The 24,104-nt window shown below is 41.1% G+C and overlaps 1 protein-coding gene across 7 annotated transcripts in view; it reads left to right on the top strand.

Moving 5' to 3' along the window:
* Window positions 1–1,928: 1,928 nt before the first annotated feature.
* The window catches only part of Ubxn7 (UBX domain protein 7), a 63,152-nt gene continuing 40,976 nt past the window's right edge, over window positions 1,929–24,104 (top strand). For all 7 annotated transcript variants that reach the window (XR_015632754.1, XR_015632758.1, XR_015632757.1 and 4 more), the window contains 1 exon segment: window positions 1,929–2,035. Coding sequence is in view for 2 of the 7 variants with exons in the window: in NM_001433500.1 (NP_001420429.1) it covers window positions 1,960–2,035 (76 nt within the window). In the remaining 5 variants the exon portion in view is untranslated.

Genomic DNA, 24,104 nt, shown 5'->3' with positions numbered 1-24,104 from the left:
GGGACTGTGTGCCTGGTACTGTAAACTTGGACAAAAACTTAGGAAGTCATAGAGAATCGACTACTGTTGTTTGACTAAATGAACATATTTCCTTTCTTTTCCCTCCAGACAGGGTTTCTCTGGGTAGTCGTGGCTGTCCCAGAACTCTCTGTGAAGAGCAGGCTGACTTCAAACTCATAGAGATCCGTCTGCTCCTGACTCCTGAGTGCCACAGCCCAGCTTGAACATAGTTTCCAACTGCCTTCTAAATATTACGTTTATATGCATTGATAAGTTTGTTCTCACCCTTGGCCAGAGGAATTCTTATTCTGGAGTGGTCGATGCAAAAACTTGAAACCGGTCGAGTGCTGAAAGTGACTATTGAGGCTCAGCCCTAACTGGGACATTTGTGTCAGCCTCATCAAGGCTCAGGGACAATCAGGGAGAGAGCAGAGAGGACATAAGAGTCGGAGGACGGAAGGGGGGCTGTCTCTAGGACATAGCAAGGCTGCTACACTCAGGAATTCACTGCAGCTACGGTTACCCACACAAGATCAAGCCAATAAGAGCAGTCCAAGAGGTAGCATTAACTGGACTCAATGGATTTAGGGGGAGGGCATGTGAAAGTGGGAGGGGACATGTAAGAGAGTGTCCAGGGGAAAAGGAGTAAGGAGTTGGAGGTGGATATGATCAAGATACCTGGTAAACATATATGAAACCATTGAAGTATAAATAAAAGCTATCTTAAATAACTGAAAACAGTGGGTTTCTATTGCTGTGATGAAACACCTGGATCAAAAAGCAAGTTGGGGAAGAAAGGGTTTATTTGGTGAATACTTCTACATTGCTGTTAACCACTGAAAGAAGACGGATCCTGAAGGCAGGAGCTGATGTAGAGGCCATGGAGGGGGACTGTTAAAGTGGTTTGCTTCACATGGTGTGTTCAGCCTGCTTTCTTATAGAACCCAGGACCATCAGCCCAGGGATGGCACCACCCAAAGGCTGGGCCCACCTTTACTGATCACTCATTGAGAAAATACAGCTGGATCTCCACTGAGGCTTCTTTTTCTCTAAGGACTCTAGCTTGTGCCAAATTGACACACAACCAGCTAGTACAGTAAGTATTTAGAATTGTGCAAGTTACATACTATTACTTTATTTAAAAAATAAAGTATAAAAACCAAGCTAGATGTCCCTTTCATCATGTTCTTTCTTTTTTAGTTGTAACTATTATCAATAATTTCAGGACCACTTTCTTTTCTTTTTCTTTTTTTTTTTTTTTTTCTTTTTTTTCGGAGCTTGGGAACCGAACCCAGGGCCTTGCGCTCGCTAGGCAAGCACTCTACCGCTGAGCTAAATCCCCAACCCCTCGGGACCATTTTCTAGTGTTTCTCTTTATTTTATTTACTATATCTATATATATATATCTTTGTTTAAAAAAAACAAACCAAAATACCTGAAGAAAGTAAGATTGACCCTGGGGGAAGATATACTGAGACATTTGTTGAAGAAAAACAGATTAAACAATCATTTACTAAAGTCTACTATAGATTGGTTCATGTTTTACTAAGCTATTAACTTACACTTTAGAATTTAATAAACACACTAATGTCACATAAAACCAAACCAAATACCTATTTTATGTGAAACCCTGAGCGTTTCATGAAGGGCTTGGTATTTCAGTTCTGAAGATTCTTTTGGATACTGAGATTCAATGCAGTATTTAGGAGGATATCTTCGGAATTCAGAGAAGGCACCAAATGTTTCAAAGAATAGCTACCAGATAGCAGTAGACTTCAAACCACAGCCCCGCGCGAGGCGGCTCGCGGGAAGTACGCCTGCGCAAAACCTGCACAGAAAGGGAGGGGGCGGAGCTGCGGGCCTGCCAGTGCGCCTGCGCGCAGCACGCAACGGCGTGGGGGAGGGAGCCCCGTGTGTGTGTCTGTGTTGTTGTTCCGCGGCGGCGGCGGCGGCGGTAAGATGGCTGCCCACGGGGGCTCCGCGGCGGCGTCGTCGGCGCTGAAGGGGTTAATTCAGCAGTTCACCGCCATCACCGGTAAGAGACGCGGTTACGGGAAGGTGAAGAGTGGGGTACGGGGAGGCTGTCGGGGCTGCCCCGGGCTTCACCTCACCTTCCTGCATTCCTCCCTCGGGCTCTCCCCTCAGCTCCTGCCCTCTCCTGAGGAACAGACGACGACGGCGTCCGGGGTCTGCGGTTCAGGCGGGAGGCAGGCTTCTCCTACCCCCACTCGCTCGTGCCCCCGAGTCCCTCGATTCGGTCTCCCCCTCATTCCCAGACAGGCCCCCACGCCCCCAGCCAGTCCAGAGCAGGGGATGGGCCGAGCCCGCGGGGCCCAGGGCCGGGGACCTGCGGGCCGGAGGAGTAGGGGGCCGCACCCGGGCCACCGCCCTCTTCCTCCTTCATCACCTTCTCTTGGTATCGTGCGGCCCGCCGACAAGGCGGTGCAGTGCGTCCCCTCATGCCATCCTCTCTTCTCGGCCAGGTCATCGTCCCTCCGCCCCTGGCCTACTCTTCCCCTCGCTGGGCCCCCCGGAGCCTTGGCGGTGGCCCTGGCGTGTGAGGGCCGTCTTGCTTTAACGGTGAGGCCGGTGGGTTCTGCCGCGTCTTTACACATCCCGGGGGACTTGCCGCCCGGAACAAGGGGTGCGGAGGAGTACCTTAGGGACGGAGGGTTTCAGATAAGAATGAGGGGGACCCCTGAGCTTAATGGGGGGAAGGCCTAGAGTAATACTGGGTGGCCTTTCCCACCTCCTCCTGATAAAATCAAACATCGAGACGATGGCGCCCGAGCCTTTGCTGATAAAATAGAGGTGGTGGCAGAAACTTCTTGCACAGAAATCTGTTTGTAGGTGTCAGTATCCGCGAAACGTTAGGCCTAGGTTTCTGTCCCTTCGGACCCCGGCAAAGGGCAAACGCAGGTTCTCTTACCACCGGGAAGAAAGGCTCTAAGCCATTCTGTGAATGCGCTATGTCTTGTTTCTCTCTGATGGTGCTGAACTTTTTTTGCATGAGTTATTAGAGGGCGGAGCAAATGATGAAGTTCTCTGTGGAGTGATTTGAGAGAACAGTACTCCATGTGCCTGAGTGTGATTTTGCTGTTCTAGTTTGTCATTTTGAAAAGAGGTCAGAAAGTTAGTTCCGGCTCTCAACAGGGCTATTCTTTCTTTGATAATAATTTGTTAGATGTGGAGAATATTTCCAGTTTGTGTTCTTGAGTCTGATGTGTAAGATCATTAAGACATGGTAGTTTAACCAATGCATGCTATTTGCAGTTTTATAATTGAAGCTAGTTTTATTTTTTGCTCTGCAACGATAATTAGATGGCTGATGCATTGTTTTCTGCCTTGTCACATAAAATATATCAAAGCTGGTAAAACAAGATTTGTAATAAAATTGAGATGAAAAGTAAGATATATTTCATATCATTTTAATCTCAACTAATTTTCACATTATGTATTATTAATTTCGAGTAATCTCAATAATAATAAAAATTCCAGCAAACAGAGAATTGTTAAGCTTTGTGGTGGATTTCCCAGTGCCTTACCAAACCAACATTATGGGAAGAAATTAGGCTTGCATTAAAAAAAAAAATGTAGGGGTTGGGGATTTGGCTCAGTGGTAGAGCGCTTGCCTAGCAAGCGCAAGGCCCTGGGTTCGGTCCCCAGCTCCAAAAAAAAGAAGAAAAAAATGTAGTGAGTCACACAAATATTAATCTTTCTTTGGATTTCATAGATATTTCAAAGATAGTTTAAGGTCTCACTATTTAAGGAATTTTGTGCAAGTTACTATCACTTTATTTTCATCTGTGAATTGCTATCATATAGAAATTCAATTGTTTTAGCCTCACATTTCTTATGCAACATCTTCAAAATATATATGTAGAACCCAAAATGCCCTGAAATAAATTTAATACCAATTTGTTTGCCAGTTTAGTTCATACAGTTTGTTTCTGGCCTAGACCTCTGTGTTGCTGGATCAGCTTGAAGACCCCTGTAGATAGTGATTTCTGCAAATATTCAGAAGGAAAAAATCCTTCACAGTGATTTGTGGGGTAGGGTTTGACTTTATAGTTCAAGCTGGTTTCAAACTGAATTCTCTTGCCTTATCTGCTGCATTTATAGGTACTAACTGCAATACCTGGCTCCTTAGACAATTGTTTCTTTTTTCATTTATTTATTTAGTGCTGGGGATTAAAATCAAGGCCTTGAATATGTTAAGTATCCACTGTGTCACTGAGCTGTACTCAAAGCCCCCCATAAGTTGCAAGTATTTTGGGGGGAAATGATTAGTGAGTGAATGAATGCTGAATATCATTCTGCTTCTGAGCTACACTGTCAACCAGGTTATAAATTAAATCTCCCTCTCTGCCTGCCTGCCTGCCTGCCTCCCTTCCTTCCTTTCTTCCTTCCTCCCTTCCTTCCTTCCTTCCTTCCTTCTTTCCTTCCTTTTGAGACATGGTCTCACTATGTGACTCTTGTCCTAAAACTCATTTTGTAGATCAGACTGGCCTTGAACAGAAAGATCTGCATGCTTTTGCCTCTGTTTCTCCAGTGTTGGAGTTAAAGGTATAATACATACCACTGCCTGGCTAAGCTCTGAGTTTCTATTGATAAGTATTAGGACTCTTTAGAAGATTGTGATGACCTATTTGAAACTTGATTAAACCTGATATGGTGGTATCTAATTAGTTCTTCTTAGGTTGAGTTGGGAAATCTTTGATGGTTTTTGTTTTGTTTTTGAGACAGGGTCTCTCTGAGAAGTCCTAGCTATCCTGGAACTCACTATGTAGACCAGGATGGCATCAAACTCACAGAGATCCTCTTGTCTCTTCCAAGTGCTGGGATCAAAAATGTGTGCAACCATGTCCAGTTTCGGGAAGATATTTTAATCCCTGTATGACATAGTGAGTCCCTTAAGAAAAAAGAAGGCAGGGCTGGAGAGATGGCTCAGCAGTTAAGAGCACCCTACTGCTCTTCCAGATGTCCTGAGTTCAATTCCCAGCAACCACATGGTGGCTTTCAACCATCTGTAATGGGATCTGATGCCCTCTTCTGGTGTGTCTGAAGACAGTGACAGTGTACTCACCTACATAAATAAATCTTAAAAAAAAAAAAAGTCTAAAAGAAATAGTCGGGTTGGGGATTTAGCTCAGTGGTAGAGCGCTTGCCTAGCAAGCGCAAGGCCCTGGGTTCGGTCCCCATCTCTGAAAAAAAAATTAAAAAAAAAAAAAAAGAAATAGTCATCTAGGTCATTAACCTAGCACTTGAGAGGCACGGGTAGGTGGTCACTGAGTTCTAAGACAGCCTGGTCTACAGAGTGAGTTCCAGAATAGCTAGGGTTACACAAAGATACCCATTCTCTAAAAACAAAAAACAGAAAACCAGTTAAAAGATGTATGACACTAACTAGTGGCCGAAACTAATTCTTCACTATTACCACAGAAGTATTGTCTCATCTGTTTTATATATTCCTTCTCATTTGTGTATTCAGGCTGTCCTCCTGCCTCTTCTCCCAAGTCCGGGACAAATATTTTATATAGTTGTCTCTGTATGAATGGTATACATGATACAGAATTCAAACAACATCACTTATGATTACATCTTAAATAGTTGGTGGTCTTTGATGTGAGCTCATGAAGAGCTTACCTTTGATATATCTAAGCCTAGGTTAAAAAAAACTAGGGTGAGTGCCATTGGCTCAACAGATAAAGATACCTGCTGACCTTTCCATTCTCCAAAATGAATGAGAGGAGCTGTCCTCTGTGTATACCTCAGTATGTACACACACACACACACACACACACACACACACACACACACACACGTGCGCGTGCACGCACACAGAGTGATTAAAAACATTAACAAAAGAGAGAAGTAAGAAAATGAGTCCTACTAAATACTGTTTTTTGCTTTGAGACATGGTCTTGCACAGGGTAGGCTACTCTTGAATTCACTATATAGTGGGGTGGGGGTGGGGTTAGCTTGAACTAACTGCTGATCTCCCTGTTTTTACTTCCCAGGATTATGGTTGTCTTACTACCACATACAATTTATTTATTTATTTTTTTCAGTTACTACTGTACTTTATTGTGTTCAACCAAATCACCATGTTATAAAAATAGCAAGCTGCCATAATAAAAAATAAGGCTCCTCTATCCAGCACCAGATAGCATCATTTTACTTTCAAGCCTAGAAATTGCACACTTGTATATAAACCAATCGAAGATGAGGATTGAGAGTTCATCTTGGTGGATTTTTCCTTTGATGAATATGAAGTGTCCTTCCTTATCTTTTTTGATGACTTTTAATTGAAAATTGATTTTATTTGATATTAGAATGGCTACTCCAGCTTGCTTCTTCTGACCATTTGCTTGGAAAGTTGTTTTCCAGCCTTTCACTCTGAGGTAGTGTCTGTCTTTGTCTCTGAGGTGTGTTTCCTGTAGGCAGCAGAATGCAGGGTCCTCATTGCGTATCCAGTTTGTTAATCTATGTCTTTTTATTGGGGAGTTGAGGCCATTGATGTTGAGAGATATTAAGGAATAGTGATTATTGCTTCCTGTTATATTCATATTTGGATGTGAGGTTATGTTTGTGTGCTTTCATTCTCTTTGTTTTGTTGCCAAGACGATTAGTTTCTTGCTTCTTCTAGGGTATAGCTTGCCTCCTTATGTTGGGCTTTACCCTTTATTATCCTTTGTAGTGCTGGATTTGTAGAAAGATATTGTGTAAATTTGGTTTTGTCATGGAATATCTTGGTTTCTCCATCTATGTTAATTGAGAGTTTTGCAGGATACAGTAACCTGGGCTGGCATTTGTGTTCTCTTAGGGTCTGTATGACATCTGTCCAGGATCTTCTGGCCTTCATGGTTTCTGGCGAAAAGTCTGGTGTGATTCTGATAGGTCTGCCTTTATATGTTACTTGACCTTTTTCCCTTACTGCTTTTAATATTCTTTCTTTATTTTGTGCGTTTGGTGTTTTGACAATTATGTGACGGGAGGTGTTTCTTTTCTGGTCCAATCTATTTGGAGTTCTGTAGGCTTCTTGTATGCCTATGGGTATCTCTTTTTTTAGGTTAGGGAAGTTTTCTTCTATGATTTTGTTGAAGATATTTACTGGTCCTTTGAGCTGGGAGTCTTCACTCTCTTCTATACCTATTATCCTTAGGTTTGATCTTCTCATTGAGTCCTGGATTTCCTGTATGTTTTGGACCAGTAGCTTTTTCCGCTTTACATTATCTTTGACAGTTGAGTCAATGATTTCTATGGAATCTTCTGCTCCCGAGATTCTCTCTTCCATCTCTTGTATTCTGTTGGTGAAGCTTGTATCTACAGCTCCTTGTCTTTTCTTTTGATTTTCTATGTCCAGGGTTGTTTCCATGTGTTCTTTCTTGATTGCTTTCTATTTCCATTTTTAATTCCTTCAACTGTTTGATTGTGTTTTCCTGGAATTCTTTCAGGGATTTTTGCGACTCCTCTCTGTAGGCTTCTACTTGTTCTCTAAGGGAGTTCTTTATGTCTTTCTTGAAGTCCTCCAGCATCATGATCAAATATGATTTTGAAACTAGATCTTTTTTTTAAAAAGTAGACATAACAGTTTTTCAACTACTATCTAGGCCCAACCCTAGCTTCAGAGATCAGGCATAATTCTCAAAACATTTAAAAAAAAATGTAGTATTGGATCAATTCTGGGAGAGCAAGTTTTTTTAACCTGTTTTGCCTTGACATTATTCCATAAAAAACAACCTTGGGCTAGTGTCTAGTTACACATATACAAAATTTACATGTATAATCAGAGTAATTCAAGAGGTAAAAAGACATTATAGAACCAGTAAAAAAAAATAAAGCCAGGCACAGTGGCACATACTTCTTTTTTTTTTTTTTCTTTTTTCTTTTTTCTTTTTTTCGGAGCTGGGGACCGAACCCAGGGCCTTGCGCTCGTTAGGCAAGCGCTCTACCGCTGAGCTAAATCCCCAACCCCAGGTACATACTTCTAATCTCAGCACTTGTTCATGGCTCCATTTTGTAATGGGTTCAAGGTCAGACTGGGCTTCATCAGACCCTTAAGAAAACCAACCAACCAAAAACCAAAAATTAGATAAAAATAAACTAGCGACCAAAAAATAAGGATAAATGTAGATTAGAAAGTGAGGACTCTTGCAGGGTGTGATGGCACAGGCCTTTAAGAAAGTTCAAGTCGGGGGCTTACCTAGGAAGCGCAAGGCCCTGGGTTCGGTCCCCAGCTCCGAAAAAAAAGAACCAAAAAAAAAAAAAAAGAAAGTTCAAGTCGTGCTGGAGAGATGGCTCAGTGGTTAAGAGCACTGACTGCTCTTCCAGAGATCATGAGTTCAATTCCCAGCAACCACATGGTGGCTCACAACCATCTGTAATGAGATCTGGTGCCCTCTTCTGGCCTGCAGTCACATATGCAGGTAGAATGCTGTACATAAAATAAATAAATAAATCTTTTTTTTTTTTTTAAAAAGAAAGTTCAAGTCACGGGCTAGAGAGATGGCTCAGAGGTTAAGAGCACTGCTCTTCCAGAGGTCCTGAGTTCAATTCCCAGCAACCACATGGTGGCTGACAACCATCTGTAATCAGGTCTGGTGCCATCCTCTGGCCTGCAGGTGCATACATGCAGGCAGAAAGCTGTATGATGTACACATAATAAATAAATAAATGTTAAAAAAAAAAGTTGGGGTTGGGGATTTAGCTCAGTGGTAGAGTGCTTGCCTAGCAAGCGCAAGGCCCCGGGTTCGGTCCCCAGCTCCGAAAAAAAGAAAAAGAAAAAAAAAAAAAAGTTCAAGTCAGTTGGTGATAGTGCATGCCTTTAACCCAGCACTCAGGAAGTAGAGGCAAACAGATCTCTTGAGTTTGAGGCTACCCTGGTCTACAAAGAGAGTTTCAGAACATCCAGGGCTGCATAGTGAAAAGGAGAGGAGGCTTAGTACACTGACTGCTGTTCCAGGACAGGGGCTTGCTTTCTTTCTTTCTTTCTTTCTTTCTTTCTTTCTTTCTTTCTTTCTTTCTTTTTAGATTTATTTATTTATTTTATGCATATAAGTAACTGTAACTGTCTTCAGACGCACCAGAAGAGGGCATCAGATCTCATTACAGATGGTTGTGAGCCACCATGTGGTTGCTGGGAATTGAACTCAGGACCTCTGGAAGAGCAGTCAGTGCTTTTAACCGCTGAGCCATCTCTCCAGCCCAGGGGCTTTATTTCTAGCATCCATCTGGTCACTTACGGCTATCTGTAACTCTAGTCCCAGGGTGCCTGACACCTTTTCCTGACCTCTGAGGATGCTAAGCATGCACATGACACATGGCATACATGTAGGCAAAACCAAAACACCCATATATACAGCTTTGCTGTCCTGAAACAGGCAGTATGTAGACTAGGTTGTTCTTGAATATTACAAAGATCTACTTGCCTCTACTGTACTTCTATAGTGCTAGGATTAAAGCCATACCCAGGCCTGAAGTAAATTAAAACAAAAAAACAAAGACAAAAATCCTGGAGGCTGAGAAGTATTAAGACCTAGGTAGCTGTTGCCTTCTGATCTTATTGTAGCCATTTGCTTATTTGTTTATTCCCAGATGCATGCTGATGTGGTTGTCTTGCCAAGGTGTTGCCTTCTGCCTTTGGTAGAATCTTCCATTCGTTGTGTGCTGCTATCCATCCTTGGTATAGGTTTTAGATTAGCATGCCTGATCGTTCTCTTTGGAGTACATTGGTTGCTCAGGCAGGACTTGGGAGGTTGGGTCACTAGCAAGTGTGGGAGAGGCTGCTTGGCTGCCCCTCGAGCTACCAGGTCTCTTTGACTCCTCTGGGGTCTGTCCTTGATGTCTAGGACAATGTATGATGACCAATTCTTTGGTAGCCAGGGCGGGGCCAGGAAGCATTAGATTTCTTGTTTATTTTTAATTGTTTTTCCTTGAGCAGTTAACAGTCCCCTTTCATGATATATTACTCTGTGAACATATGCACTAGCTCTTCCAGAGGTCCTGAGTTCAATTCCCAGCAACCACATGGAGGCTCACAACCATCTGTAATGGGATCTGATGTCCTCTTCTGGTGTGTCTGAGGACAGTAACTGTGTGTGTGTGTGTGTGTGTGTGTGTGTGTGTGTGTGTGTGTGTGTAATAAATAAATAAATAAATATAGAAAAAGAAAGAATTCCAAATGACTAAGGCAGTAAAGTGCAGCTAAAAGAGCCTTGAGCCCCTTTAGGGAATCTTGGCTTTATTATGTGTTTGAGCTTTTAAAAGAAAGAACTTCTTAAGCTATAGTGAAGAAAAGATATACCATACACCTGCTGCTTTAATAAAAGAAATGTTCTACAGAAAGGAAGCAGAGAAAAGTAAACTTTAAAAGATATACGAAAGACAGCTAGCTGGCTGGTGGTAATGTATGCCGTTAATCCTAGAACTCAGGAGTCAGAAGCAGGTGGATCTATCTCTTAAGTTTGAGGACAGCCAGGGCTACACAGAGAAACCCTGTTTAGAAAAAAAATACAGGAAGAAATCTGATGAGTCACAATGCAGTTTAGGATCTGATTTGAACATCTAGATGTATAACTACTGTGTGTGAAGATACAGGATTGAAGAAGAGGTTTGGGAAGAGGATTAGCTTCAGTTTTTGGATAAGTAGGAACTGCTAGTTGGTGTTTACTAATAGGTCTGTTTAGTAAGTCAGTGAATATTTGGGCCTATAAAGAAGACAGATCTGTCATATTAGTGACTAATAAGGGAATGAATGAATGAATGAATGAATGAATGAATGTGACATTTTAAAGGATAGAACAGTGTGTGGAAATGTAGGTTCTAGGTTATAAAGCTGAAGCAAAAACATCTGGGGAAAGTACAAAGTAAGTGCAGAGAAGATTCTAAACCAGAGATGTAGGAATAAAGTCGGGAGTAATGACACTAGACATTGTAAGTATGGTGGTATCTAAGACATCAGTAAGCACTGCAGGAAGTCAAAACTCAGAGTCGTGCTTGAAATGGGCTGCATGCCTGTAATCCCAGCATTCAGGAGGGCTGAAGTAGGAGAATTGCTGCTAGTTTGTAGCTACTTCGGGTTCAGGACCTAGTACTGGGCCAGCCAAGATTAAGTAGTGAAACTGGCTCCAGTCTCAGAAACAAAAAAACAAGTGAAAACCTACTGAAGAACAAAGCCTAAAGCTGACCTCTGGTCTCTACACACACAAACGAGTACATACATTCATAACCCTCTCTTTTTCTCTCACTAGAAAAGAAGGAAAATTTTAGGAGGAAGAGGAGGAGTTGGAGGAGGAGGAGGAGTTGGAAGAGGAGGAGTTGGAGGAGGAGGAGGTGGAGGAGGTGGAGGAGGTGGAGGAGGTGGAGGTTGTAAGAGTCTGGAAGATCTTAGAAAATCTTGACCCATTTTATAGGTTATATAACCAAGAATCTGATTCAGAGAAGTAAATTGACTTGGGTTATATATGTCTAGAACAGTTTTAAGACAATTTTATTACTTTGCACAGACTGACCTTGAACTTTTTTATATAGTTGAGGCTGGCTTCAAACTTAGAATCTTCTTGCCTTAGCCTCTTAGCCTGAGGGATGGCATGGTGGTAGGAGTCTACATCAGAGACGAATCCAGGGTACTTTAGCTTTTTAAATTTAGTCTAGGACCCCAGCCTATGACATGGTACTAAGGCATGTCTTCTGTCCACAGATTAGCCTCTCTGGAAATGCTGTCAGATACCTAGGGGTGTATCTCCTAGGTGATTCTGAATCAGCCAAATCAGCCATGGAGGTCAGCCATCACAACCTTATACAAATCCCTACAGGCTTACTTATTGGATCATATACATGAATAAACAGAAGATGCTGCCACATTGTTTCCCAAAATCTGATGTGCCATTTTGCATTCCCCTGAACAGTTCAGGAGAGTTCCAGTTTTCTGCATTTTTTTGAGTGCCATGTGGGTGCTTGGAATTGAACCTGGATCCTCTGGAAGAACAGCTAGTGCTCTTAATCTCTGAGCCATCTCTCTAGCCCCTTCTCTTCATTCTTGTGAGCACTTGGTATTTTAGACTGTCTTTAAAGCCCTTTCTTAAGTATGTAATAAAGTGTGATATAGTTGTGGATTTAATTTACATTTCCCTAGTGATTACTGTTATAGACATTTTTATATATAATAATATTTACCATTTATATAACTCATACCTCAACTTTTGTTAGATTCAAACGACAGCGTTACTTTGTCAGGCAGCAAAGGCTCTCTCAGCAAGTTTGTACTTTGGGTAGCTGTGATCAAGGTAATGGGAGACCTGGGAACAGAGCTTGTGCTCTGTTCTTACTCTGTTAAGTTTCTATGGTGTTTACCATCTAGTTACTAGAGTGTTGCTCCCTGGTGCAGTGAAGGATTGGCTTTTTCTAGCTTGACTTAATCATCTCCTTCCCTATACTTACTAAATGTAGTTTTGATGTATACTTAAAGAAACAACACAAATCCACTTTTGTTTATTTGCATTTTATTAGTTTAAATCTGGGAGGGCTACAGCATCACACAAATTCTTTGTCCAGTGGCCTTTGCAAGAATATTACTTCAGAATTTGGCAGGAACCTACCACTGTTTCATGGGCTTGAGTTATCTTTCCTCCAGATTACTCTGGTTTTGTTTGGTTTGCCTCCAGAATTCACTGTTGTTTTTGCTTTATACATATGAGCATATCTCTTGTCCATGTAGAACTCAGTTTCATTCGGACAGAAATGCCTTCAATTTAAGAAAAATTCTGTGTCCTGTTTGTCTCCCAAGTCTTCACTTTTTTGGACAAATTTTCCATTTAGAAACCCTGTTCCTAGCAGGCATCCACAGGCAGCAAGATGGGGAAAGAGCTGGTATATATATTGTTAAAAATGTTTTAGCTGGCATAGGTGATGTCATCTATAATCCAGAGCTCAGGAGTCTGAGTTAAAAGCTAGCCTGGACTAAATAATGGGACCTTGTTTTAAAATAAAACAAAAAAATGAATAAGAACTTTGTACTGAAGTTGAAAAGCTCCAGAATTGAAGACTGGTGAGGTTAAGGTTTTAATTGTTAAGATTTCAATCTTTCACAACCATTACCCACTCCCATTTTCACTGGTAAATAGTCTGGCTTACCTTTTTTTTTTTTTTTTAACCTTTACTGTGGTGGGGGGCGGAGAACTGAACTCAGGTCTTCTACAAGAGCAACAAGTGCTCTTAGTCATTGAGCCATCTCTCCAGCCTCTCATGATAGATTTTTAGAAATTCACGTAGCACTTTGTAAAGTTGATAGGTAGTATTTCCATCTTAAAACTAAGAGAACTGAAGCTTAGAAAAATTAGTAAGCTACCTGATCATACAACCAGTGAAGGGCATGACTATGCTTTAGAGCCAAGTTCATCTGAGTAGATTTCAGGCTCTTTTTGTGTGTTATATACATCCCTTTGCCTATGTACAGAAAGCAATTATTATTGGGTATAGAAGCTAGACATGAAATTTTTAGAGGTCATAACTTTGTTTTGTTTTGCAAGATGGGGTTTCTCTATATAGCCCTAGCTGTCTTGGAACTTGTTCTATAGAGCAGAGGGGCCTCAAATTCACAGAGATCCTCCTGCCTCTGCCTCCAAGTGCTGGGATTAAAGGCATGCACCACCGCTACTCATTTAGTTTGATTCTAGCTTTTATACCTCTTCATCCCCAGGTACTTCAGTTTCTTTTTGGTTTGCTGCTAGGGCTTAAACTTTTCACAGATTAAACTTCCTTCTCTAAAAACTTTTTGTGTTAGATTTATTTTATGTTCACGAGTGTTTTGCCTTCTTACATGTATGTTTGTGTATGTGGTCTGCATGTGTGCCTTGTGCTTTCAGAAGTCAGATGGCATCTGATCCTCGGAACTGGAGTTCCACAGATGGTTGGGAGCTGACACTCAGGCCCTCTGTAAATGTTCATTGCTAGGCACCTTTCTAGCCCTGGTGATTCTTTTAGTTTGACAATTTTTTGTTGTTTGTTGTTTTATTTTATTTTATTTTATTTTTATTTATTTATTTATTTTTTTGGTTCTTTTTTTCGGAGCTGGGGACCGAACCCAGGGCCTTGCACTTCCTAGGTAAGCGCTCTACCACTGAGCTAAATCCCCAACCCCGTTTTTGGTATTTCAAGACAGAGTATCTCTATGTAGCAGAGCCCTGGCTGTCCTGGACTTGCTTTGTAGACCAGGCTGGCCTTGAATTCACAGAAATCCATCTGCCTCTGCCTCCCAAGTTCTGGGATTAAAGGTGTGCACCACCATGCCGAGCTTGACAAAAATTTTTTACAAGACCCTAAGCACATAGGTACATAAATAGTATACAATGAAATATTTAACTAATAAATCAAATTTAATTATTGAGACAAATATCTGTATAATTCCAGGCTGACCTTGGATCTGCGATATAACAGAATATGACCTTGAATTTCTGATCCTCCTGCCTCTACCAGTACTGGGATTACAGATTTGTGTCCCTGTCTTACTTCCTTTTCTATTGCTATAATGAGATACCTGCTAAGGACCAGCCTCAGTTTGGAGGAGGCTTCTGAGGAAAGGGTGTCTGGGAGTGTCAAAACAAATGACTTGAAGTCAAATCATGGGTCCAAGCTATGTTCTACTTGAGATAGCTTTCTCTTGCTGTTCTAAAAACTCGCTGGATAGCTCATCGCTTGCAAATCAAAAATCTGTCTTTTATTTATATATAAATTCAGTCATTACCCCAGGTTCCCTCTTGAGCATCCCATTAGTCAGCATCCCATGACCGTAGCCCTTTTATTCTTTTTTTTTTTTTTTTCCGGAGCTGGGGATCGATGACCGAACCCAGGGCCTTGTGCTTGCTAGGCAAGTGCTCTACCGCTGAGCTAAATCCCCAACCCTGCCCTTTGATTCTTTTTTTTTTTTTTTTTTTTTTTTTTTTTTTTTTTTTTTTGGTTCTTTTTTTTTTTCGGAGCTGGGGACCGAACCCAGGGCCTTGCGCTTCCTAGGTAAGCCTGCCCTTTGATTCTTAAAAAGAGATGCCAAGCTCAAGCATAAGCACTGGGTGGAATCCCTCCCTGAAATAAACCATTCCTATGACACCTGGACCTGAACCTAAACTCCCTCTATCCCAGGATGACCTTGAACTCAGGAATCGGCCCATCTTTGTAAGCATAAACAAACAAACTTAGCTGGGTGAGACCTTGCCTTTAAATCACCATTCCCTAAATCTCTTTATCTCCTCCCTTAGTTTCTTTCTTTCTTTCTTTCTTTCTTTCTTTCTTTCTTTCTTTCTTTATCTTTATTGACTTGAGTATTTCTTATTTACATTTCGATTATTATTCCCCTACCCAGTTTCCGTGCCAACATCCCCCTAACCCCTCCTTCTCCCCTTCTGTATGGGCTTCCCCTCCCCATCCTCCCCCCTTACCACCCTCCCCCTTTCTGACAAGCTGCCTCATAGTGCAGCTGCCTCTGTTCCTTTACATCTGTGAAGCTCCTTATACAAGTCATATTGAGGGGTTGGGGATTTAGCTCAGTGGTAGAGCACTTGACTAGCAAGCGCAAGGCCCTGGGTTCGGTCCCCAGCTCCGAAAAAAAAGAAAAAAAAAGAAAACAAGTCATATTGAGTCCTTATATTTTGCATAGTTGAGGAATTATATATTTTTGAACTCATGTTTTTACATTCTTTCTCACAGCCTAAAGGACTGTCCTGAAGGTCACAGCATTCTACCATTTTTTTTTTTAAAGATTTATTCATTTATTATATATAAGTACACTGTAGCTTCAGATACACCAGAAGAGGGCATCGGATCTCTTTACAGATGGTTGTGAGCCACCATGTGGTTGCTGGGAATTGAACTCAAGACCTCTGGAAGAGCAGTAGGGTGCCCTTAACCACTGAGCCATCTCTCCAGCCCGCATTCTACCATTTTGCTGAGATATTAAGACACATCCTCCCAGGCTCATGCTGTCTCTGATTATCATGGATAATAAGAGGGCTTTTGAAAATCATTTGAAATTCATTTCCAATGATGTACCTCCTAATCCTTCCCAAAAAGTTCTACCAACTGGAGTTCAGGCATTCAAATATATGATCCAGTGCCGAGTATTCTCATTCAAACCATCACAGTCATCATGCCCAGGTTTATGTGGTGCAAGGTATCAAACTCCGGGCTTAGTGCCTACTGGGAAAGCACCCCAATGTCCTCAGCATAAGAATTTTAACTATTATATATTATATATTATGTATTATATTACTGTTGAGACTGCACAGTCTTGACTAGCCTAGAACTCACTATGTAGACCACCCTGGTCTGTAACTCAGTGCTGAGGTTAAAGATATGTGACAACTACCTGATTTGTGTGTCTCTGTTGAGGCAGAGGTTGAGGTTGGAGGTAGGGGGAATTGGTGGTACATGGAGTGTGTTTGTAGAGGTCAGGTGATAATTTTCAAGAATAGGTTTTATCCTTCCACTCTGGGTTCTAGGAATCTAGCTCAGGTTATTGACAAGTACTTTTACCCACTGAGACATCTTACTGTGCCAGGACATTTATTTTAAAGGAATTCTTTGGCATACATATAATTTTTTTCCATTTATTAGATACAAAAGCAAATTTTCATAATGATATGCTTACTTTTTTACATAAATAAGTCTTGGATGGATACTTAACACTATAGGATGTAAACCATCTTTAGTGCTTTTTGGAATTGGTTAGTGTTTTTATTTTGTAATCAATTCTGACAGTGCTGCCTCCCGATACATGTCATGATGGCAGAAGTATGTATAGTGCCACTTTAGAAATTGTTAGAAATTTTATCCTAATCTCAGGCCAGGTTTTTGGGGGATAGGCAGACCACAGTGTTGACAGCATGCTTTAGGGTTGACCCGTTTTGTTTTTATCTGTTTATTATCTGAGACAAGGTATCACTTCTAGCTCAGGCTTCCTTCAACATTTATAATCCCTAATCTGGCTCCCAATGTTGGGATTACAGGTACATGCCACCATGCCTTGTTCACACTGTCTTATTTTATCCAGAATTCACAATTAAAGTGTTGTTGGTGTTCTGGTAGGAGGAAATTGTGGGAAGGTAGCAGTAAAATTTTGTATGCAGTGGTCATTTGTCACTTGAACTTCTTCCCCATTTCCTTCATATCTGAATGGAATTGGATTCTGTGGTTTAGGTTAGTGTTGATCCTGCCTTAGCATCCTGGCTAAGGTCGATCTCATATATGTATATCAAGAGAGATTATGATTCTTTTTGAAAAGGAAATAGAAAAGAATTACATGTTAATTATTTTGCTGTATAAAAATATATCTCAAGGGTACTGGTAAGATTTGTTGTATCTGTTTTGTGAACCCCAAAGACCACCAAGGAGCCAAGTCCGATGCAGTCACACTAAGGTCTTTATTCAAGCTCAAGCTTTGACTACACCATCGTCTTTGACAGAGGAGGGTGAAGCCCAGACCCCAGTTTGAAGCAAGCATTTATAGAGGCAAGCAAACAAGCAAGGGGGTTTCCAGCTTGCCACACATCTGATGGGGGTGGGACTATTATGGAATTTGTTGTCCTTTAAAATGATTGGCTGGTGCTGGGATCCAAACTATAAACTTTCATAAGTAGATATCTTTAGGTACAACTGTAACTTGTTTTCCTCCTGATTGGTTGTTGTTGGGAAGACCTGGAGACTAGTGCTAGGTGCAGGGTTGTTAACTCCAATTCAACTTTAGGTCAGGTTCACTAAGGTGGGTCTGATCTTGGTTAAGTGGGTCTCTCTTACCCCTAAGCAGGATGACCTGTGTTCAGTCTTTGTGACTCACTTAGTAGAAGGAGAGAACTGACTCCTTCAAGGTGTCCTTGAATCATACTGTGATATGCACACACCTCATACACACAAAAGATGTGAAAAAAAAAATAAAGCTAGGCATTAATACAATATAAAAACTGTGTGGGGCTAGAGAGACGGCTCAGCAGTTAAGAGCACCTACTGCTCTTCCAGAGGTCCTGAGTTCAAATCCCAGCAACCACATAGTGGCTCACAACCATCTGTAATGACAACCTTCTGTTGTGTCTGAAGATAGCTACAGTATACTAATGTATATAATAAATAAATAAATCTTTTAAAAAATTGTGTGACTAAGAAAAAGATAGCAACCCCACTATCAGATGCTTTTTCTCATTTTTCATTAATACAGCTGTATTCACACTGGTTTAAATGTTTTTCAGTAAGGAGCATGACCAAGAGCAGAGGTCTTGAAGCAAGTTTGTAGTAGGGCTTTAGCAATGGGCAAAGAAAGAGTTGGTAGGACTTGGCTGCTTGATAGTGTGTTCATAGTTGAGGAGGGTGAAGAGTCTCAGAAAGCTTCTTAAGTTTAGCAACCTGCTATTTCTTTGACTTGATTGATTTCCTGAGTAATTCTTGATCTTGAAGATAGATTTTTCACCTTATTATGAAGGCTCTTACAAAAAGGGACAGGCAAATGTATAGGGTGAGCTATGGGAGGACATTGAACTTTTGTATTCCCTTTGTGAACATGTCTCCCTCCAAGAACTTCACCTTTGATATTTGAGGTCTCTCAAGCCTGTTGCTTCTGGTATTTATGGAGATTTCATTACTTACATATAACTGGTTAACCTTTAGTATTACTACCCATCCCTAATCTGCCTTGCTCTATCAGATGATGACATTCCATCCTGAAAACTTCTGTGGGCTTCTGGCTATTAGTCAATTCCCAACTGCACGTCTTACAACACCATTTGGAGGATTCCAAAGATTTTTAGAATTTTATGCTAAGAAATGAACTGAAGACCCATGTCTACATGAAAGATAATTCTTCCAATTTTCTCCTCTCTCACAAAAGATGTTTATTTTTGAACTAAAAAGTAATTGGGATTTTGTTTTTGTTTTGAAACAGGGTTTCTTTGTGTAGTCCTAGCTGCCCTGGAACTCAATCTGTAGACCAGGGTAGCCTTGAACTCAAAGTCTGCTTGCCTCTGACTCCAGAGTGTTGGGATTAAAGAGGCATGCACCACCCCCAGGCAAAATTAATTTTTTAACTTTGAGGGGGACGGTGTGCATACAGCTTTCATAGGACAACTTGAGGGAGTGGTTTTCTTTTCCTACCATGTGGGTCCCAGGCATCAATATCAGGCCATCACACCTGGCACAAATGTCTTTACCCACTGAGCAGTCTCGTTGGTCCATCCAGTCTCATTATTTATTTATAGCTTAGATATATACCGTGGCAAGCTAGCAGAAACAGCTATAGATACTTTTTGACATCTAAAAGTCTGTTGGATAATGATCTTTGCCATTTTAAATTCTCTTTATATTGAGTTACAACTCTTTAAAATTTGTGTGATTTTTCTTTTGGAAAATTTCTGTCAGAAACATTAAAAGGGTTTTTAGTGGTTTTTGGTTCCTTTTCCTTTGGTGTATTATCTATTGAGCTAAAGTGCTATGAAATATGATTTTAAGAGAGGGTCTGTATGTAGTGCTGACTGTCCTGGAACTTTCTAGGTCTTGAACTCAAGATATTAACTTGCCTTTATCTCCCAAGTGCTACCACACCTGGCCTTTTGGGGGCGGGGGTAAGATTTTGTTTTTATTTATATCTGTGTCAGCTACACGTTTGGGTTCCCTTGGAGGCCAGGAGAGGGCATCAGAGTCTCCGAAGCTGGGGTACAGTTGTTATAAGGTTCAGAACTTAGGTCCTCTAGAAGAATAGTAGCAAGTGATCTTGATGGCTGAGCTCTTTCTCTAGACCTCGCTATGAAGCAGTTCTAAGTGAGCTCATTGGTAACAGCAAGTACAAATGTGAAGCTACAAGTCTTCCAAGAAATTTTTAGTGAATGTGGTGGCACACATCTTTAATTCTAGCACTGGGGAGGCAAAACCAAGCAGAACTCTAGAGTTCAAGGCTAGCCTGGTCTACATAGTAAATTCTAGATAATCAGGGCTATGCAAGGTGCATATATGTACAATACATATATGGAAGTCTCTCCTTTTATACAAGACACACACACACGGTGTACAGACATACATGCAAGCAAAAATTCATACACATAAAAATAAATACAAATATAGTATTTTAAGTATCTTTTTATAATTCATCATTACGCTGGCAAAAAGACTAAAAAGTGAAATTAAGTTGGGAATGAATACCTGTCTCAAGAAACAAACAAAGAACAAGTAAACAAAAAGATTTTTTTATTGTGTTTGAACTAGAAAGTAAACCAGCATGTACTCCTTAGTGATAAGTTTGTGACTGTAATAGAAAAGTACCACTGGTTGTGACCCAAGAGGTTAGGCAGGTCAGTGGTCAAGCTGACAAGTGAGCACTTTTGGTGATTCAGCATTTCTTTTTTTTTTTTTTTGGTTCTTTTTTTCCGGAGCTGGGGACGGAACCCAGGGCCTTGCGCTTCCTAGGTAAGCGCTCTACCACTGAGCTAAATCCCCAGCCCCGTGATTCAGCATTTCTGAACTAGATGGGGGAGAGAGGTGGATATAATGGCATCCCAAGCATTTTGTTTGTTTTGAGTTTAATAAATTTTATAGAATGAAGAGGAGGGTTGGCAAAGCAAGAGAAACAAGCTAGGACCTTGTCATGAACAATGATCCTTCTAGGGGTTTGTTGTAATTAAGTAAAAGTCATGCAGTACTTGAACTAAAACCTTTGAGTTAATAGTAACTGAAGTATATAGGAAAGCCAGGAGTAGCACATACATCAATCAATGATAGTACTTAGGAGGCAGAGGCAGAGGGGCAGAGGGGCAGAGGGGCAGAGGAGAGGCAGAGAGGCAGAGGAGAGGCAGAGGCAGGAGGTTCTCTGTAAACTAAAGATACTTAGCCTGTTTTACATACTGGGTTCCAGATCCACTAGAGCTATAAAGTTGAGGCCCTGTCTTTAAAAAATCCTCTCTCTCTCTCTCTCTCTCTCTCTCTCTCTCTCTCTCTCTCTTGCATGCACGCATACCTTTAACACCAGAGGCTAAGACACTTTGGTCTACACAGTCTTCCAAGCTTTCCAAGGCTACATAATAAGAGACTGTTTCAAAAATGTATGTGTGTACGTGTGTGTGTACTTGTAGTAGTGGAAAATGAGAGATGTTAGGAGTAGAGCTAGTACTTCGATTTTTCATAAAATGGTTAAAATAGAATATCATAAGTAATTCCTCTTCATATAAAAATTGAATAAAATGTGTGGTATTGAGGACTGGAGCAATGCATTTGCAGAGGACTGGGCTAAGTTCCCAGCATCCACATAGTAGCTCACTACTAACTCCAGTTCCAGAGGATGTGAAGCCCTCTGCTGACGTTTTTGTGCACCACACAAACATTTGATGGATATATACATATGTGCAATCAAAACATTCATACACAGAAAATAAATAATAGTGCAGAATCTTAAAAAGCTTTTATAGTCCATTATTGTGCTGGCGAAAGGCTAAAAGTGAAATGAAATTGGAATGCAGATGTTAGCTAGCTTTACTGTGTATCCTTTCATCCTGTGCAATCTGCCCAAATTGGTTTTGATTTTTTTCCCAGCTTTTTTATTAATTGGATTTTTTTATTTACATTTCTTCTTTTTTTAACATTTTTTTTAAATTAACTTGAGTATTTCTTATTTACATTTCGAATGTTATTCCCTTTCCTGGTTTCCGGGCAAACACCCCCCTAACCCCTCCCCCTCCCCTTCTTTATGGGTGTTCCCCTCCCCATCCTCCCCCCATTGCCGCCCTCCCCCCAACAATCATGTTCACTGGGGGTTCAGTCTTAGCAGGACCAAGGGCTTCCCCTTCCACTGGTGATCTTACTAGAATATTCATTGCTACCTATGAGGTCAGAGTCCAGGGTCAGTCCATGTATAGTCTTTAGGTAGTGGCTTAGTCCCTGGAAGCTCTGTTGATTTTTTTTAAATATAGTTTTATATATATATATATATACTGTAGCTGTCCTCAGACACACCAGAAAAGGGCATCAGATCCCATTACAGATGGTTGTGAGCCACCATGTGGTTGCTGGAATTTGAACTCAGGACCTCTGGAAGAGCAGTCAGTGAGTGATCTTAACCACTGAGCCATCTCCAGCCTTGACATCTTTATATCAGTCTTAGCAGTATGTCTCATGTGTGGAGAAGGATATCTAACAAGGCTTGTTGCAGAGTTATATTTCCAAGTGGTCTTGGAAAACTATGCAGCCAACTATCAACTCTTGTTTGCTCATACCTGTTACTGTGCAGAATCCATCAAGATTTTAAGGGGATGCCAAACTTAAAACAATCTTTAGGTAAAAGTTCCAGGGCACACTACACTAGATCTTAATAAGCAAATAAATCTCAGATGAGTTCTAAACAAAGTGGTACATACTGTAATCCCAGTACTTGATGGCAAATATGTGTATCCACTGAGGCAACCTTCTGGTCCCTGGTTTCAGCACTTGAGATACCAAGGCAGAAGAACTTGAGTTTGAGGCCAGCCTGGGCTACAGTGAGATTGTGTTGCAAAAAAAGCAACAGGGGAGGGGAGGAGGATTGGGGAAAGATGGCTTAGTAGTTAAAAGCTCTTGCCATGTAATCAAAAGACATGAATTTTTGTTGTTGTTGTTGTTGTTCCTCCTTTTTTCCCTTTTTTTATTATTTTAAATTTTTTAATATTATGTACATTGGTGTTTTGCCTTTATGTATACCTGTGTGAGGGTGTTGGATCCCCTGAAACTGGAGTTACAGGTGGTTGTGGTCTGCCATGTCGATACTGGGAATTGAACTTGGGTTCTACTGAACCCATCTTTTAGGTTTTTTGAGACAGGGTTTCTACATAGTTCTGGCTATCCTGGAACATTCTCTGTAAACGAGGCTGGCCTAAAACTCAGAGACCTGCCTGCCTCTGCTTCTCTAACTGAATTTAAAAGCAACTGCCACCACTGCTTGGCTAGGACCAGAGTTTTAATCCCACTATCATGTGACAAGCTGGTCTTCCGGCAAATGTCTAGGACTCCGAATCCATGAGGTCTGATTATACTGTATAATGGTCTCTGTGCTTTTAAATGTGTGTAACTGCACATACATGCACGCATATTCATGCAGATACACACATAAAATAAATGATGGGGAAAAAATTTACAGGGATGGAGAGATGGCTCAACAGTTAGAGAGCACAAACTGCTTTTGCAGAGGACCCAGCCACATGCACTGACTCAAAATCACCAGGTTGAGGGGATTCAGCACCCTCTCTGGATCCATGTGTACACACACACACACACACACACACACACACACACACTGAAAGAGTAATAATAACACAAACCTATTGTATGAGTGAGCTCACAAGAGATAGTGATCTATAGAGATTATAGAAAGTTTATATTTTATTATTATAGTATATGTTTCTATATTATATAGGTAACTGAAATAAAAGATTGAAGTAGGAATGTGAATTAAAACTCAAAACATGACCAAATGAGAACTAAGCAAAACTAGAACCTTAGAAAGGATTGAATGGTTGGAAGTCAGTTGACACACTGAAGGAGAAGGTATGTAAACAGGAAGATAGCAGTGAAGATTCTACCAAGTCAGGCGAGCTGCTTACATGCCTGCAATTTCAGGACTGGGAAGCTGAGGCAGGAGGAGGCCAGTCTGTGTTACAGAGCCAAACCCTGTCTCAGAATGAACTAAGGAACAAGATACAGCGGAGAGTGCAGCCTGGAGATAGAAAAGACAACTTTTTTTTTTTTTTTTTGGTTCATTTTTTCGGAGCTGGGGACCGAACCCAGGGCCTTGCGCTTCCTAGGTAAGCGCTCTACCACTGAGCTAAATCCCCAGCCCCGAAAAGACAACATTTAAAAGATTGAGATAAAAGTCATTGTGAAAGGTAGGCATGGTGGTACACGCATTTAATCCCAGCACTTGGGAGACAGAGGCAGGTGGATCTTTGTGAGCTAGAGACTAGCCAGGTCTGCAAACCAAGTTCCAGGATAGCCAGGACAGCCAGAGCTATTACACAGAGAAACCATGTCTTGGAAAACAAAAAAGTCATTGTGAATAATTGTAGCATATCTGATTGGATTCCTGAAAAGAAATAATTTTGAAAGGAAAAATGAAG

The sequence above is a fragment of the Rattus norvegicus genome, chromosome 11, assembly GCF_021556685.1.
Source record: "Rattus norvegicus strain SHRSP/BbbUtx chromosome 11, alternate assembly SHRSP_T2T, whole genome shotgun sequence".
In the NCBI taxonomy this organism is placed as follows: Eukaryota; Metazoa; Chordata; class Mammalia; order Rodentia; family Muridae; genus Rattus; species Rattus norvegicus.
Note: the sequence above shows the minus strand (reverse complement) of the source record. Positions and strands in the feature narration are given on the sequence as shown.